Source organism: Microtus ochrogaster, chromosome 4 (assembly GCF_000317375.1).
Source record: "Microtus ochrogaster isolate Prairie Vole_2 chromosome 4, MicOch1.0, whole genome shotgun sequence".
In the NCBI taxonomy this organism is placed as follows: Eukaryota; Metazoa; Chordata; class Mammalia; order Rodentia; family Cricetidae; genus Microtus; species Microtus ochrogaster.
Window position 1 is genome coordinate 25100083 of NC_022011.1, and position 16674 is coordinate 25116756.

At 49.4% G+C, this 16674-nt stretch overlaps 1 protein-coding gene across 1 annotated transcript in view; it reads right to left on the reverse strand.

The window, feature by feature from the left end:
• Positions 1 to 16674, reverse strand: part of Pkd1l2 (polycystin 1 like 2) — a 74941-nt gene that overhangs the window by 16550 nt on the left and 41717 nt on the right. The window contains exons 25-34 of the mRNA XM_005345855.2: positions 15827 to 15928; positions 15358 to 15536; positions 14704 to 14850; positions 13494 to 13693; positions 12452 to 12657; positions 10722 to 10938; positions 8727 to 8955; positions 5774 to 5978; positions 4191 to 4284; positions 1992 to 2129 (exon numbers count right to left, since the gene is read on the reverse strand). Of these exons, the coding sequence (XP_005345912.1) occupies positions 1992 to 2129; positions 4191 to 4284; positions 5774 to 5978; positions 8727 to 8955; positions 10722 to 10938; positions 12452 to 12657; positions 13494 to 13693; positions 14704 to 14850; positions 15358 to 15536; positions 15827 to 15928 (1717 nt within the window). The remainder of the gene's footprint in view (positions 1 to 1991; positions 2130 to 4190; positions 4285 to 5773; positions 5979 to 8726; positions 8956 to 10721; positions 10939 to 12451; positions 12658 to 13493; positions 13694 to 14703; positions 14851 to 15357; positions 15537 to 15826; positions 15929 to 16674) is intronic.

The window sequence follows — 16674 nt, forward strand, 5'->3', positions numbered from 1 at the left end:
GGCTCACAATCATCTATAATGAGATCTGGTGCTCTCTTCTGGTGTGTGGAGGCAGAATGTTATATACATAATAAATAAATAAATAAATCTTAAAAAATACAGGGAAATCCTGTCTCAAAAAATAAATAAATAAAAATTACAATTTGAAAAAAAAAGACTTCAGTTTATTATTCTTGTGTGGGGGTGAGTGTGGCCAGGCATGTGCCGCAGCCTGAGTGTAGGTCAGAGATAGCGTGAGGGAGTTCATTCCCTCCTTCTTCCTTGGATTTTAGGGAGTGAACGTGGATAGTCAGGCTTGAGCAGTAAATTGCTGGGTCCGCTCTCAGGCCTGGGATTGTCTGCAAAGCCTGTGCTTGCTAGGCAAGTACTTGCCCCGTGGGCTAAACCCCTGAACTAAGCCTCTTTTTCATTTTCTCCGTGTGTGTACCATGTTTGCACATATGTATGGGTGCACCGGAGGGTGTTGTTGAGTGTCCTGTTCTATCATACTCCCCTGTCCTGTTGCATTGCTGACAATACAGTGTTGGCGCTGACAGATAGGGTCTCTGTGCTCATGGCATTTGCCTGCTTACTGGAGACAGGTGGGAAGCATTGGAAGGCCGGAAGGGCCCCTTTGTGTAAAGATTTGCCAACCCGGGTGGAGACTGTTCCTACTGAAGCAGAACCAACAGGCATGGGCCTGGGGTCTGCACCCTGAGGCACCACCACCCATGCAGGCACAGTCCCATGGTGGGCCTAGATGAAAACCAATGATGAGAATGCATAGGATAATTGTGTGTGTGGGGGGGGGTTCCATTCTCCCCTAGGTTTCCTGCAGAACCAAACCACTATTTCTTGGCTTCTTTCCCTCTCCAGTGCACTTTCCTCCCCCACCTGTCTTCCCAGGATCACCTTGCTAGTGAAATATATCCACCCAGATCTATTGGGAGCTCCTGGACCCTGGATTCCCTGTGGGCAGCTTGTTTTTTCCTATGCTTACAGCTGCTCTGAGCACAAGACCTTGCCTGCAGCTGCTCTGAGCCTGATGAGTCGGCAGCTGAAATATCCCGAGAGTTGGGCGTGGGTAAACTGGGCATTCTTGGCATTTTGTATCAAGGATGACCCATATCCGTGTGTCTGTCTTTCTGTCTATGTGTCTTTAAGTCTCCAGCTTAGGTCCCGGCTCACATACCGTCTTGTAGTGGCATGGGAATTACAGGCATAGAAAAGGACTGTTTGGGTTTTTACACAGATCTGCTTTGGGGGGGACTCAGGCAAGCACCAAGGTTTGAAAGTCCCTGACCTGAGCAATGGGGAATGAGGTTCTCTCAAGTCACTACTGGATACATGGATCTAATCTACATGGGAAGTAGAAAAAGACAAGATCTCCTGAGTAAATTGGGGCCATGGGGACCATGGGAGAGGGTTGAGGGGAGCAGAGAAAAATGTATAGCTCAATAAAATCAATAAAAAGTAAAATAAAATAAAGAAAAAGACACACTGCTGGGCTGAGAGTTAAAGAGCAGGAAGCAGCTGGGCAGTGGTGGTGTTCGCCTTTAATCCCAGCACTTGGGAGGCAGAGGTAGACGGATCTCTGAGTTTGAGGCCAGCCTGGTCTACAAAGTGAGTTCCAAGACAGCCAGAACTGTTACACAGACAAACGCTGTCTTGGGGGGTGGGGGAGAATTAGCCAGAAGGAAAGGTAGGAAGAAGGATGGGGACATTCCGGAATAGCTGAGATGACGGGACAGATCAAAAGGCCCAGGACACAGTGGAGGCACACAGGATCCCAGGAGCCACAGAAGCCAGTACTGAATGCAGAGCACTGGGAGCCAGGGAACTCAAGGGGTAGACAACCGTAGGGAGCTCAGACTTCATCCCAAGAGCTTGAGGGATTTCAGGCAAAAGGGAGAAGAGGAACTGAGGCCTGGGGCAGCAAGGGGCTCATCAAAGGACACGCGGCGTATCTGCTCCAGGGTGTGCGGAGAACCCAGGTGTGGGAAACTGCCCACCCAGGATTTCTCTGATGAGCGCAAATGCTTTCTGCTCCTTGAGGCGAGTGGCTTTCATCTTCTGGACCGCAGTGGTGTGGGGAGGCTCGTAAGCATCCTTGCTGCTGCGGCGTCGTGTTCGGAACAAGGCATAGGGGCCTGTGGACACAGGACACAGAAGAGTCCCCCACAGGACAGCAAGACCAGGTATTGTCATTTTGACAGGTATACTATGACCTGTCTACCTTTTGTGTTCATGTCCTCCTGCGTGCCCTCCCCACTCCCCCCCCCCCACCCCCACTCCTCTCCCCCTCCCTCTCTAGTCCAAAGAGCAGTCAGCCCTCCCTACCCTCTCCACGAGCCATTTCCTTCAGTACAACTCCCTGAGCTCCTGCCATGCCATTAGTGATGGCTGCAGAAGGGGCAGTCTGTCCCACCTCAGGGCCTTTGCAAGCCTCTATGGCTCAAGGCTTTCCTTCCTGTACCCTCAGGGGACAGCTAAGGAAGCTGCAGGGTCTTACTTCTCTCCAGCCCTGGCCTCATCAGGCTTCCTTAGACATCTGCTTATGCATTCATGTGCTTCCCCGTCACCTCCCCACAGGGTCTATGTCTGCAGGGGTTGTGACCCATTCCATTCGGCCAGTACCACCTTGCCCAGGGATGTGCTTGGAGTCGGGGACAGACTTAAAATGAACAAAGGAGCCCTCCTGGGGGATGAAATAATATTTAAAATCTCAATTATAGTGATGATGGTTCCATGACCCTCTAAATTTACTAGACTCACTGAATTATTTTATGTCAATTATGTTCTGAAGCCATCGCTGCCTGCAACACAGCCAGCTCTCCTTGAAGAATCACCAGATGAATGATTGTCTATCTGGTGGGTCTGGAAGCTGGTATCTCTTCAGAGAGAATTTGCTCTTTTATTGAGAGAGGTGACCTTTTTTGTTGAGAAATGGGCTTTCTGAGGAAGTGCAAAGTCAGAGTTTCTCCTAGAATGGAAGATTCCAAGCCTGGGACGGGTTGAACCTCTGCACATTGACAAGCACACTGGCTCCTGATTTATCATCCCTGAGGCTGAGGTCAGTTATTGATTCTGTTCTGTTTGCTCATCTGTCTGAGAAGAGCTCTTCTCAAGGGCCTTTGAAAGCTTCCCTGGGAAGAGGGGAATAACCAGGGGTCTCTTAGACCAGGGTCAGCATAGCTATTTCCATAAATCTTTATTTACCAAAAAAACAACAGGGACAGTCTGGCCCCTTGGTTATAGACTGCAGATTTTTTGTCCCAGAAGTCTAATTGACAGCCACTTTCTGCAGCCTACCTGTAAGCGAATTGTATGCTTTATTTTCATTTGAAATTTCAGGCAGCCGAATGGTGGAGGCATATGCCTTTAATCCCAGCACTCGGGAGGCAGAGGCAGGCAGATCTCTGTGAGTTTGAGGCCAGTCTGGGCTACAAGAGCTAATTCCAGGACAGGAACCAAAGCCACAGAGAAACCCTGTCTCAAAAAACCAAAAAACCAAAAAACCAAAAACAAAAAAACAACAAAAAAAAAACAACTCAGGGAACCACATCACAGTAAAGAAGAATCTCGTTTCAAGCTGGGCAGCAGTGGTGGTGGTGCACACCTTTAATCCCAGCACTTTGTAGGTAGAGGCAGGAGGTTCTCTGTGAGTTCAAGACCAGCCTCATCTACAAAAAAAAAAAAAAAATCTGGTTTGCAGCTGAGAATGTAGCTCCTTTATTAGAGAGCCTGCCTAGCGTGTTTCCTTGGCTTCTGTCCAGCACCACATAAACTAGCTTGGTGGCATATGTTTAGAGGTGGCAGTGGGGTAGGGTGATCTGAGGTGCAAAGTCATTCTCAGTAACATATCAAGTTCAAGGCCAGTCAGGCTATGTGAGTTTCTATCTCTAAAAAGAATAATACAGCCTGCCCGATCCCCAGGGGCACACCCCTGGTCAAAGGGTTATGCTGAGTTCTCAGAAAGAAAGGATGGAAGGGAAGGAATAAGATTGCTCAGGGGACTGGGAAGGGAGTCTCTTGCCTGGCTAGTTTGGGATGACTGATAAATCCTGCATGGATGCTGGTAGGGGGATAAGTTCTGGGGAGTTCCCAAGTCCCAGGACACCCCATAGACATTCTCTGCAGGCCTACTCAGCCTTGCCGGACCAGTGGGTAGGTGGTCAGGCCCCTGTCTCCACACACCAGGGACCTATTACCTGGGCCAGATAGATGTTCTGGCAATGAGGGCAAAATCTCTTCATCATCCTCTCTCTTCAAGACCAGCGCAAAGAAAGCAGCAAAACCTAGGACCTGGAAATCACCTCCGTGTGAGTCCAAGCCTACAGGGAGTTCCCAAGGCTTGAGAGATAGGGACTGTGTGATGATATGCAGTCAGGTGGGAACCAGTCATTCCCACAGAGGGAGGTTATTATGAGGAGGGAGGGCTCCTACCCATGGGTAAGGCTAGCCCATCTCTATACTTACCGGAACTTTCCACTTGTCACCCTGTTACCCAGAGCATCTCTTGCGTCTCACTCTGAAGAATCACTGCCTCCACCTCATCCCATCCCTGTATCTCTGCATCAGCTGAGACAGCCTGCAGCTTCTGTGTCTGCTATGCCCCAGCAAAAGAGATCCTGTGGTTTGGATAGGAACGCCCAGGACACACCCTGTTCTGCATAGTCTTCTAGCCTTGGCTGGTGGAATTGTCATAGAAGCCTTTGAGCCTTATCTGAAAAACCATTCAGGACTGGGGTACAGCTCAGTTGGCAGAGGGCTTGCCTAGCACACACAGAGCCCTGATATGACCTCTGGCATCCGACATCAACAGAGCAGGAGGGCACACACTTGGAATCCCAGCGTCAGGGAGGTGGAGGCAGGGAAATCAGAAGTTCGAGGCCAACCTCAGTTAAACAGTTTGTGACCACCTTGGGCTATGCAAAATAAATTCACACATATAATTCAGGGTAGAATGAGAGAGAGGTGGGATTTGATTCCAGTAAAGATTCCAGGAGATGATTATGATAGCAGTGCGTATCTGTAGTTTCAGCCCTTGAATAGCTGAGGCAGGAGGATTGCCATCAAGTCAAAGTGAGTCTAGACTACATACCAAATGGAAGGCGAGCCAGGGCTACATGGGAAGACCCTGTCTCAAAACCAAGCAGCCAAACATTACAGAGTCTCTTAATGGTCACTTTTCCTCTTACAGTCCCCTGGTTCCCTGATGACTGCCAACCGCTGGACTCTTTCCAGAGGCAGATCTGTCCCTGCTCCCCACTAGTTCCAAGTCAGGCTTTAGTATCCAAGTCGAATACGCTCCCACATAACTTTGTATCTCAGGAATAGGAGCAAGTTTCTGAAGGGAGCAGTCCTTTATGCTGCTGTCCTCTCTCGGAATCTGAAGATTCTGAGGATTGAGATGTAGACACACATATGGGCTAGAGACGCTTGTGATCTTTTTGGTGGAAGCACGCGGCGGGGGGGGGGGGGGGGGGGGACGGGACCCAGGACCTGTGCGCATGCTTGGCAAGCTCTCTACTTCCGAGCTACACCCCAGCTTTATGATTTCTCACCCAAAGATTTTCCTACAGTCCTCGGGGTGATGGTGATTAGGAAGTACTTAGCTCCTCAGCACAACTAAGGGACAAGTTCTTTGGGCTATTCGACTATCACCACTATCCCTGCATCTCATGTGTTTGTTAAATAAAAGAAATAATAGCTATGCTTGAGAAGGAACCCATCCCAAGAGGGTAGAGGTAGAAAGAACATGGGCCGCCACTTTGAAGGGGGGTGTTCTGACCTTCAGGGGCTGGGTGATGAACACACTCTCCACAAAGGACACAGCCGTGGAGATGAGCCACCGGAGGGAGCTGGCCCTTCCATAGTGCAGTCCGTACAGCATAGTGAAGAAGGCCGCCACCCCACTGGTGGCTGCCATTAGGAGCCAGCCCACTAGGACACACCACCAGGGCAGACCGCGAGGGGACTTCCTGACCCGAGGAGCGCTGCAAAGGAGGACAGACAGACACAGTCGGGGTGGTACCCAAAGACCTACATTCAAATCCCATTCTGACCTTGTTCTCCACATGACCTTGGGCAAGCTGCTTAATTTCTGACCGGCTGCTTCTCCTCTGTACTTTGTACCTGCCTGAAAGAGTTGTTCAGTCCTTTGTCCAGTGCTGTCTGGGGTCAGTTCCTGAAAGAGCTGTTCTCTAGGCTGTCATTTGTCCAGTGCTGGCCTGGGACAGTTCCTGAAAGAGCTGTTCCCTAGGCTGTCATTTGTCCAGTGCTGGCTAGGGGGCAGTCCCTTACAGCAAGCCTAGAAGGCTGGTTCTACATCATTGGAAAATCTTTTGTTATGAAAAGAGTTTCATCATACTAAAGTCATTGAGCCAGCAACCCCCAGGCACTCATCAGTTGGTTTCAAAAACTGCCTCTATCTTGTCTGGTATATTTCATCTGTTCCACACCCTCCTTTTTCCCTTTGGAGGGGGAGGATATTAAAAATACATTCCAAACATAACCCAAAACCACCACAGATTACCTCAGAATGCATCTCAAGAAGGGTATTTTCCAACTAAATTATCATACTACTGTTCTACCTCACGATTTTTTGTTGTTGACCACCAAAAACTATGTGCTGTGTGAGCTATGGAAAGAGAGCCCTCGGGCATCCAATGACCTAGGTGAGTTTATTACTGTTGAGCTGTATTCCAAACACACACACACATACACACAAAGCACACATGTGCACACACGCGCGCGCACACACACACACTAAACTGCCCAGGATCGGGCTGGAGGGGTGGATCAGTGGTTAAAGCACTTCTCCAGTAGCAGACTGGACTTTTCAGATCTCAACCCCTACACCGGGTGCCTCACAAACACCTGTAACTCCAGCTCTACAGGGTCCAGCACTCTAGCCTCTGGGTCCTCCTAAAAACACAAACACATATATAACTAAAATAAATAAACCTGAAAGAATATAGAAAAGAATTAAAAAGGAACGCAGAGCCAGGCATGGGAGACTCAGTACTCCGGAGGCAGAGGCAGGTGGAGTAGCTCTGTAAGTTTGAGGCCAGCCTGGTCTTCATAGTGAGTTCTAGAACACCCAGGGCCAGAAAGAGAGAGAGAGAGAGAGAGAGAGAGAGAGAGAGAGAGAGAGAGAGAGAGAGATCTCAAAACAACAGGAACAACAAGAAAACAGGAATTTGGGAGCTAGAGAGAGATGGCTCAGTGGTTAAGAGCACTGGTTGTTCTTCCAGAGGACTTGTGTTCTATATCTCTAAATGATGGCTCTGTAACATCCACTATAACTACACTATATAACAACAATATAACTATAGCACCCAATGCCCTCTTCTGGCCTCTGCAGGCACTTAAACTGGGGTCACAGACACTAAGTGCAAGCAAAACAAACAACAACAACAACAACAACAACAACAACAAACCCACTGGCTAGTTTTATATCAACCTGACACAAGCTAGAGTCATCAGAGGAGGGAGCCTCAGTTGAGAAAATGCCTCCATAAGACTGGACCGTAGTGGCTGGGCAGTGGTGGCACACACCTTTAATCCCAGCACTGGGGAGGCAGAGGCAGGCAGATCTCAGTGAGTTCGAGGCCAGCCTGGTCTAGCAAGTGAGTTCCAGGACAGCCAGGACTGTTACACAGAGAAACCCTGCCTCGAAAAACAAACAAAAAACCCAAAAAGACTAGACTGTAGCAAGCCCTTAGGACATTTTCTTAATTAGTGATTGAAGGGGGCGGGCCCAGCCTTTTGCGGACAGTGCCATCCCTGGGCTGGTGGTCCTGGGTTCTATTAGAAAGCAGGTTGAACAAGCCATAGGGAACAAGACAGTAGGCATCACTTCTATGGTCTCTGTACCAGCTCCTGCCTTCAGGTTCCTGCTCTGTCCTGACATCCCCCAGTGATGAACAGCAAGGTGGGAGTGTAAGCAAAATGAACCCTTTCCTCCCCAGCTTGTCTTTCATCACAGCAGTAGTGATCTTGACTAAGACACTCAGGTGCTGACCTTGAACTTACTATGTCCCTCAAGTTGGCTTTGAATCCTACTGCTTCATCCTCCCTAGTATTTGGGAGTATAGAATTGTTTATCAGGCCTGGCACACCTACTTCCTTCATTAAATAACCTGATTATTGTTTGTTTTTGAGATCAGGTTTCTTTGGGTAGCCCTGGCTGTCCTGGAACTAGCTCTGTAGACCAGGCTGGTCTTAACCTCACAAAGATCTGCTGCCTCTGCTTCCCAAGTGCTGGCATTAAAAGTGTGTGCCACCACTGCCCAACTTTACTAATTACTAAAAAAAAAAAAAATTGCAGAGAGAGTTCCTGGTATGCACAAGGATGAGGTTCAACCTCTAGAACTGTAACAAACAAATAAGAATCAAATGAAAAAGAAAATATCCTTTTAAATTTGAGTTAGGAGCTACGCATTTCAATCCGACCATGAAACAAAGGCTCTCAGAGACAGAGGCATTGCTCCAACATGGCAGACGTGTGGACAAGGGACACGAATATGGTCATGATCTGCAAAGTTCTGTGCAAAGACTGAGGATCTCTCTGACCCCTGAACCCCTGCTGGCTTTGAGAACACTCTAGGGAGTCCTGGGTCCATCCCTTCTGCCTGCCTGGCCTTGGTGGACATCTTCCCATGGCTGGACAAGGTGTCCCAGCCCGTAGCCCCAGACAGGAGAGGGCAGGTGTCTGTTTGGCACCCGGGGAAGTAGATTACCTGGCACATGCTATCACTGGGGTGCCAGGCTGTCCCCAGAGGTGGCCCTTCAGGGCATGCAGCTGCCTGAGGGCCTGGGCATGACTCTGTTGATGCAGGAAGCCTTGGGGCCCCACCAGCCGCAGCTCCCTCTCCACATGCTCCAGTTGAAGGTAGAGACACCGTCTGTAGATGCTGTCCCTCCAAAGCCCGCTCACAGCCGGCTTGGGCTTGGGGTGCCATGTGTTCTCTGGGAGACAAAGGGGAAAGTGACCAGAGAGTGTTGAGTGACAATGGGCCAGCTACAATAAAAAATAAAAAAAATAAAAAAAAAACAGCAGTTTTGAGCTCACCTGCCGCAAGCTAGATACAGGATAACTGAGGTCTAGAGGCTGGACTCAAACAGCCAGCTAGGGTATTTTAGCTTTTTATGAGGGACAGTTTGAAGGAATCTTTACTTACAAAGAGAACAGTATGCTTTCCCATGTGCCCTGCTTCAGCAATAACTGTAAGTGACTATTAAATTACATTTATTTATCTATTATCTCTCTCTTCTCTCCTCTCTCTGTCTCTGTCTCTCTCTGGACAACTTTCAGGAGTAGGTTCTCCCCTTGTGGTAATTTGAATGTAATTGGCCTCCATAATCTCACAGGGAGTGGCACTGTTAGAAGGTGTGGCTTTGTTGGAGTGAGTACGGTCTTGTTGGGGGTCCCATCCCCCGCCATGATGGACTGAACTTCTGGAACTGGAAGGGAGCCCCCTCAATTGAAAGTTTTCCTTATAAGCGTTGCCGTGGTCACAGTGTCTTTTCACAGCATAGAGATCCTAGCTAATGAGACACTCCTCCACCATGTGGGTCCTGGGTTTTGAACTCGGGCTGTCAGGCCTGGTAGCAAGTCTCTTTACCCGCTGAGCCACCTTACTCCCCATCTGGAGTCTTTTCCTTCTATGTGTTTAGACTTGAATTTAAGTCCAGTTTTGCCCAGTGCCAAAGTTTTCTGTTCTCATATCTTAAAAAATTACTTATTCGTTCATTTATTTATTGATTTAGTTTTGATTTCTCAAGACAGGGTTTCTCTGTGTAACAGTTCTGGCTGTCCTGGAACTCACTCTGTAGATAGCAATTCTGAGTTGTAAGCCAAATGAATCCTTTCCTCCCCAGCTTGCTTTTTGGTCATGGTGTTTCATCACAGCAATAGAAACCCTAACTACGACTCTCTATCTACCTGGTGTGTGTGCTCGTGCATCCACAGGTCGATGTGGAAACCAGAGGAAACCTTGTGGGAGCCGATTCTCTCCTTCACTGTGTCAGTGAGACTGACCTCAGGTCGTCAGGAGTTGGGGCAAGCATCTTTACCCACCGACTGCGTTACTGTTTTTTTAAAGTTGGTTTGTCGAAATTTCAGATTCTCAACTATTTTTCTCAGTGCTGGGGACAGAGCTCAGGGATCAGTCATGCTCTCCCATCAAGCCCTGCCTCCGTGTCCAGCTCCTCTAAAACTGATTTTTATTGCTGTTATTTTGCCTTTGAGAGGTGCTTCATGGATCGTAGGCTGGCCTCAAGCTAGCTGTTGGTGTTGCCAAGAAAGACCTTGACCTCCTTTCTGATCCTCCTGTCTCCACCCCTGAGAGCCAAATGCTGGGATTTCACGCCACACTAGCCTAAAAGAAAATATTTATCTCTTCTTGTTGTTTGTTTTAAATCGCAGAAGAGACATACTTATAATAAGAAACCAAACAAGGGTCAGGGAGGTGGCTCAGGGGACACAGATGCTTGCTGCTGCGCTTGACGACCTGAGTTTGCTCCCTGTGACCCACATCATAGAGAGAAACCAATCACACAAATTGTCCTCTGATATCAAAACGTGACCTTACATGTAAGATAAGAAATGAAATAATTTTCTGAAGCTGGGTGTGCTGGTACGTGCTGCCCGGTGTTTGGGAGATGGAGGCCAGGTCCTGATTTCCCGCCCAGACCACCTGGTTCCAGAGGACTACTTCCTGGGAAGGACTTACCTTTCAGATGGACAGGCCCATGGGTGGAGGTGCGAGGGTCCTCCCTCTCTAGTGTTTCCTCCCAGAACCCCTGTCCTGTTGTGCTCTCTGAACAGACAAGGTCTTCCATTAAGGCCAGTAGGTAGTTAATATCCATCAGGTTCTTAGAGTCCCAGCCTGAGGCCGGGGGCAGCACCTCCAGAGCTTTAAACAGTGAGCGGAGGAGAGTCTGCACACCCTGCAAGAAAGGCCAGTGAGGCAAGGGACCATGAGCTGCAGACCAGGGTTTGGGGCATAGGAGCCTAGGGCACGTGCACTGAGCTGCGTGACCCATGTTTGAGCTATAGCTCTGAGGAAGGATCAGCAACCATGAAAATTTCTCCTCTAGGGCTTGAATGGACCCATTCCAGGCTGTATTACTCAAATGACTGCACACAGCAGATAGTCTATAAAAGGTCATCAAGTTCACGAGTGTAGGGGAAGTGTGTGTGTGTGTATGTGTGTGTGTTTGTTTTCTGTTTTTCAAGACAGGGTTTCTCTGTGTAACAGCCCTAGCTGTCCTGGAACTCACTATATAGACCAGGCTGGCCTCAAACTCACTGAGATACACTTATCTCCTCTGCCTCTCATGTGCTTGAATCAAAAGTGTGCACCACCACTGCCCGGCTAATGTGTCTCTTTTATGAACTTCTAGCCTTGGGGGGTGGGGGTGTTCTGCAATACAGCACTATCCTCAGAACTACACTGCCGTCTTCAGTTCTTCTGGTCCTGCTCACAAAGGAGCATAGCAGCGGGCCTGGTGACCATTCCCCTTCCCTGGTTGAAGGAGGGGCGAGGAGGGACACGGGGCTCTCCATTCCCAGCCAACCTCATGCAATTCTGGCATAACTGCATATGGTCCTGGGGGGAGGGGCTAGAAGAGATTGGCAAGGTAGGAGGGGAGGGGGCTCCATCTACACAGCCATGTTAACTGCTGTGTGCTGCCCTTCCGAAGCGGCTGCTTTAAGGCCATCCATGTCCCTGTCTGTCACCCCTCACCATCGATCACACTGTAAGGAAGCCTTACTGGCTTCCCCAGGTGAATTTTGCTGGCCTCACACTTTGTCACTGGATCCAAGGAGGAAGGTGGATATTGCCTATGTCTCCCCCAGGAAACAACAGAGTTTCCACATAACAGATGCTCAACAAGTGTGCATTGCATGAACACATATGTGTTGGGACCATTTGGAGTCCTGGCCTCCAGCTTCTCTTCCCTGCTGTGATGTGTACTTGGCCTTCTGATTTGAGTTACTGAAAGCTGTGTCAAAGTTGTTTACCAGCTCTGCTTCATGAGCACGTGTTGCCTTGGCCTTGAGGATCAGGGGATGAGGTTTTCACCTGTTGGCCCACCTGACTGTGTTGGGTATATAAACCTCCATGGTGCTATTGAATAGGGGGCTTCTTGCCAGTGACTAGAGCATCATGTCTCTGTCTCTCTGAGTGTCTTTGTGTGTTTCAATCTCCAGCACCTTGCCCAAAGCTCGCAAACTGTATGGTAGCGCATAGAGCGCAGACAGGCGTGTGCGCTACACATATGACATATGGGATATGCATGACAGCCTGCATGTTCTCAGCTGGTGGATCCTGGCATCTGAGACTGTCAGGCAATCCAGGCTGCCAGGCCCCATGCACCAGCCTGCACTCCTCTACTGCCAGCTTAGAGAGTCCCTCCATTCATAGACAAACTGAGGCTGAGGACATGCCTTGGTCACTGTTTCAGGTGTCAGAAGTCCCTCCTCCGTGGGCTGCGGTGAAGGAGTCAGGTTGGAGGGTCCCTGCTCCCGCTTCTCATCCTTTTCCAGTGGGCGCCGAGGTTGGGTGTTTCGAAAGATCTGGACGATCAGGAGGTTGATGGGAAACACAAGGATGGAGCTCTCCAGCCCAATCATCACCTCCTGCCAAGTGAACTCAACTTTGCCTGGGGAAAAAGAAGGGGAGAGGCCAAATGGAGGCAAGATGCCCGAAGTCCAGTCCCCTCCCCCCTCTCAGCAGAAGGGAGCTACACAGTGAAGGACCTGCCAAGCACAACTCGTAGGAGGTCACCTGTAAGCCTTTGGATGCTTACCCAGCCCCCAAGAGGCCCTTAGCTTACCAGGGTTGTGGGTCAAGCCAGAAAGACCACCCTGACAAGGCAGTTTACCAAGAGCCTGGGCCATGTGACTCAGCTTACTCTTTGCAGGGGCCAGAGGCTAAGGTCAGCTGTACCATGGCCAACCACATCGATTTGGTCCCGGTGAAGACTAAATCAAAGGGGCTGAGAAGACAGCTCAGTCTGTAAGGGCTTAGCATGCCAGCCTGGGGACCAGAAAGCCACAATTCCAAGTACTACTTCAAAAAGTCAGGTGTGGTAGCACCTGCCTGTAACCCCAGTGCTGAGAAGTGGGGCAACCAGACCCCGGAGACATTGTAGCCAGCCAATGGAGCCCAACTGGCAAGCTTAAGGCCCCTGTTTGCAAAAACCAAGTGACTAACTCCTGAGGAACAATCCCCAGAGCTAAACTCCACCTGAATGTGCACACGTGTGCATGCACATAGACACACAAGACACAAAGACAAGGCAGGCATGGTGGTGCACACCTATAATGGTGGTGAGTGAGTCTGAGGCCAGTTTGGCCCACAGTGTAAGACATTGTCTCAGAATATGGAACCGATCAAATAAAAACTGGAAACCTCCTCTAGATTGCAGTGGTCTTGCTGGGGCAGTGAGACTGGTACCCACCAGCCCCAGCCATCAGAAGGAAGACTGGGATTTACCCAAGTCCATCTTCTGCTCGGCGGGGTCCTTCGGGACACCCCAGAACATGATGCTGGTCAGCATGGTGCAGAGGAGCAGCGAGAAGCAGCAGGACACCCTCTGCACGCGTGTGAAGCTGCTCCGAGGAGAGTTACAAAAGACCGAGTACCAGATGTGTCCGTCCTGGAAGCCCGTGGAGGTTTTTGTGAAAAACAGGTGGCTGTGGGCAGGCAGGAGAGAGAAACGGGCACTTAGGGAGACAGGTAGGCAGAGGGACTGGTCTCTTAAGAGCAACCTGTGATTTGCCTGGGAGATTCAGCATGTTTGAGGCCATCAAGTTGGTTCAGTGGGCAAAACCCCTTACGACAATGCAACTACCAACCACATCTTTAAAAAGCTGGATTAGATGGTTTGTTGCTGATGAGGGGCTCAGCCCCTAGCAGGTCAGAGAAACTGGAGAGGAGATGTAGAGTAGGTGGACTACTGGACAGACGGACAGATGCACAGACACACATGGGAACTTCATCTGAGGGCCAAAGTTTCTTCATTTTAGTTTTCTCTCTGCTGCTTCTTACTCTGTTCTTTTTCTGCTCTGTTCTTCTATCCTGATGCTTTCTTTCTTCTTTCTTTCTTTCTTTCTTTCTTTCTTTCTTTCTTTCTTTCTTTCTTTCTTTCTTTTTCTTCTCCTCCTCCCTAGGTGTTCACCTTCCATATCTTTCCTGGTCTTATCCTTTTTATTTCTTCCCTGGGGTTCTATTTTCTGATGTTTTCCCTTCTACATCGCTCCATCTCCCCGCTCTTATTGTTTTCTTATCCCTTTTGTACTTCTTGATACAAAGATTTCTACACAAGAAAAGATTACCTCACAACCACAAGTTATATATTTTCCAAAGAGACAAAGTAAAATCTTTACATAAGAAGAAATCACAGTCAGATCCCAAGTTACATGTTTTCCTTAGAGCCCACAAGTAGTTAAACATTTTTTCTCTGCATTTCCTCATCATATATCATCTTCACCCCAGAGCAATTCTTTTATAATCGATAAGCAAAATTTTAAACAAGCTAAGTATATTTCAGCCAGTTCCTTTTGTACTGGAAGGCAGCTGTTTGCAATTTTTTGATTTCTACTCTAGAGAAACATTCAACAGTGGTCAATCCGCCATCTATTTCATTAGCACCCTGGGCTGCGAGGCCATTGTCCTACGATAAAAAAAGACAGAAAGGAAGTACCTAAACTGCTTCCTGTCCTGCTCTGTGGCCACAGGAAACACCTTGTCGAGAACACAGTCGCCAACTTCGATGGACAGCCACGAATTGCAGAGGAAGTGCCATTTGCGGTCTGCCACAGGGTCATAGACCAGCACCCGGCTCACATACCTGGAGGAAGGAGATACAGCTCTGAGGACCTGGCGTGGGGCTGGGACTCCCTGGGACACCACAGGGATAAGGCCTTCAGAAAATGAGCCCCAAGAACAGGAGTACCTGGAAAAGGCACACACATGTTCTTCCCTTGGTGTCTGAGTGACATCTGGCCTCCTGTGGGGGAGATCAGCTGGCAGAGAGCCGCCTCAGCTTTGAAGACAGTTGCTTGTTTGCAGAGAAGGGGTGGGGGGGAGAACACATTTGGAACCTCTGAACCCCTTACTCAGGACACCCAGCCATCAGCAAGAGAAGCCAGGCGGGAGAGTGTGCTCTAGCAACCTGCTTCGAAGCCTCAGAGGAGGAGATGTCCTGGACACGAGGACTGGACCGCACCCTCTCCTCTTCTGGTCTGGTTTATATGGACCACTAGCCTCTCTGAGCCTGGTTGCCCCGCTTGTGCCATGGAGAGCCATGAAATGGGTACCTCGCCCCAGCCTGGTCATTTGCCCTCTCCCAACTCACCATGATGGCTGGTCCCCAGAGTTGTTATGCCACAGCCGGAGGCTCTGCAGCTCTCCCAGGGGGAACAGAGTGGAAAGCAGGAAGACGTCCACCCCTCCTCGCTCAAAAACTGCAGCATCAGGGTTTGACAGGTGATGGGGCTCACTCTCTCTATCTGAGCCATACAGCGTGAGAGTCACCTAGAACCCAGAGACCAGAAGCTGGGGCTGTAGTTCAGCCAGTGCAGGATTCGGCAGTTCTGTGCTTGAGCCCAGCACTGTACAAAACTAGGCATGCAGACACACTCAAGCACACTCACACTCATACACACACACACACAATGCACAATGTGATTTTTAAAACTAAAGGATATGCTCTCCTCTGATCTATAAATGAAACAAATAGAGTACACAGTAATTCAAATCTCTGGAGCCAGACACTCCACAGGACAGCTAGCACCGCCCTGGGAGAGACACACCCACCAACCAACCTTCGAAGATGTGGCTGCCCCTCGTCGGTGTCCCGTGTAGACTGTCACCAGGTAGTGATACTGGGCAAAGGGCTCATTGTCCTCCAGCACTATGACTTTTGCCTGGACAGAAGGACAGTGTTAGGGGGACCCTACTCAGTGGCCTCACCCACCATCCAGCAGCTAAGAATGAGTTGGGCAATGATGCCAATTAACGTGCAAAACCAAACTGTCGTTCATTATTATCTGATCCAGTGAGAACTGTCCTTTGTGGGAAGAAGGGCTTCAAGAAAAATAGTAGCAAAAGCCAGGAAGGACTAAGTGCTTTCATTATTAAGTGCGACCCTGTGGAGTTAAGTTGGAAGTGAGCCTGGCATTAAAGAGAATGTTCAGTGTTCGGTATGGTGAGCCCACTGTTTACACAATTGTTTCCCAGGGGACTCAGAAGGAATGAAATGTTGAGATGTTTTAGCGAAAGCATCAAGTGGCTGGAGCTAGGGGTGTCCAGGGAGTTGGGGTGACCTCTGGGATGTGCTGCTCAGCTCTCTTTCCCATTGAAAGGCTCACACTGGCCGTTGAGGCTCTGCTGCCGAGGATGCAGTCCTCTCTGTCCAGGGCACACTCTTGTGGCCGCTGACAGGCAATGACCCATCTATGAGGTATCTAGCTGTGTGTAAAACATGAGCAGCCCAGCCCAGCTCAGTGAAGATCTCCAAGGCCTGGCAGGGCTCTAACTGCTGCATAACCATCCTGCCAGCTCCTCCGGCTCATCCTAAAGGTTCCTCATAGAAAACACCCCCGCATCCTGGACTTAACTCCATTTTATAGCAAGCTTACTGGGAGCCAGTCTGAGGCATTTAATATATATA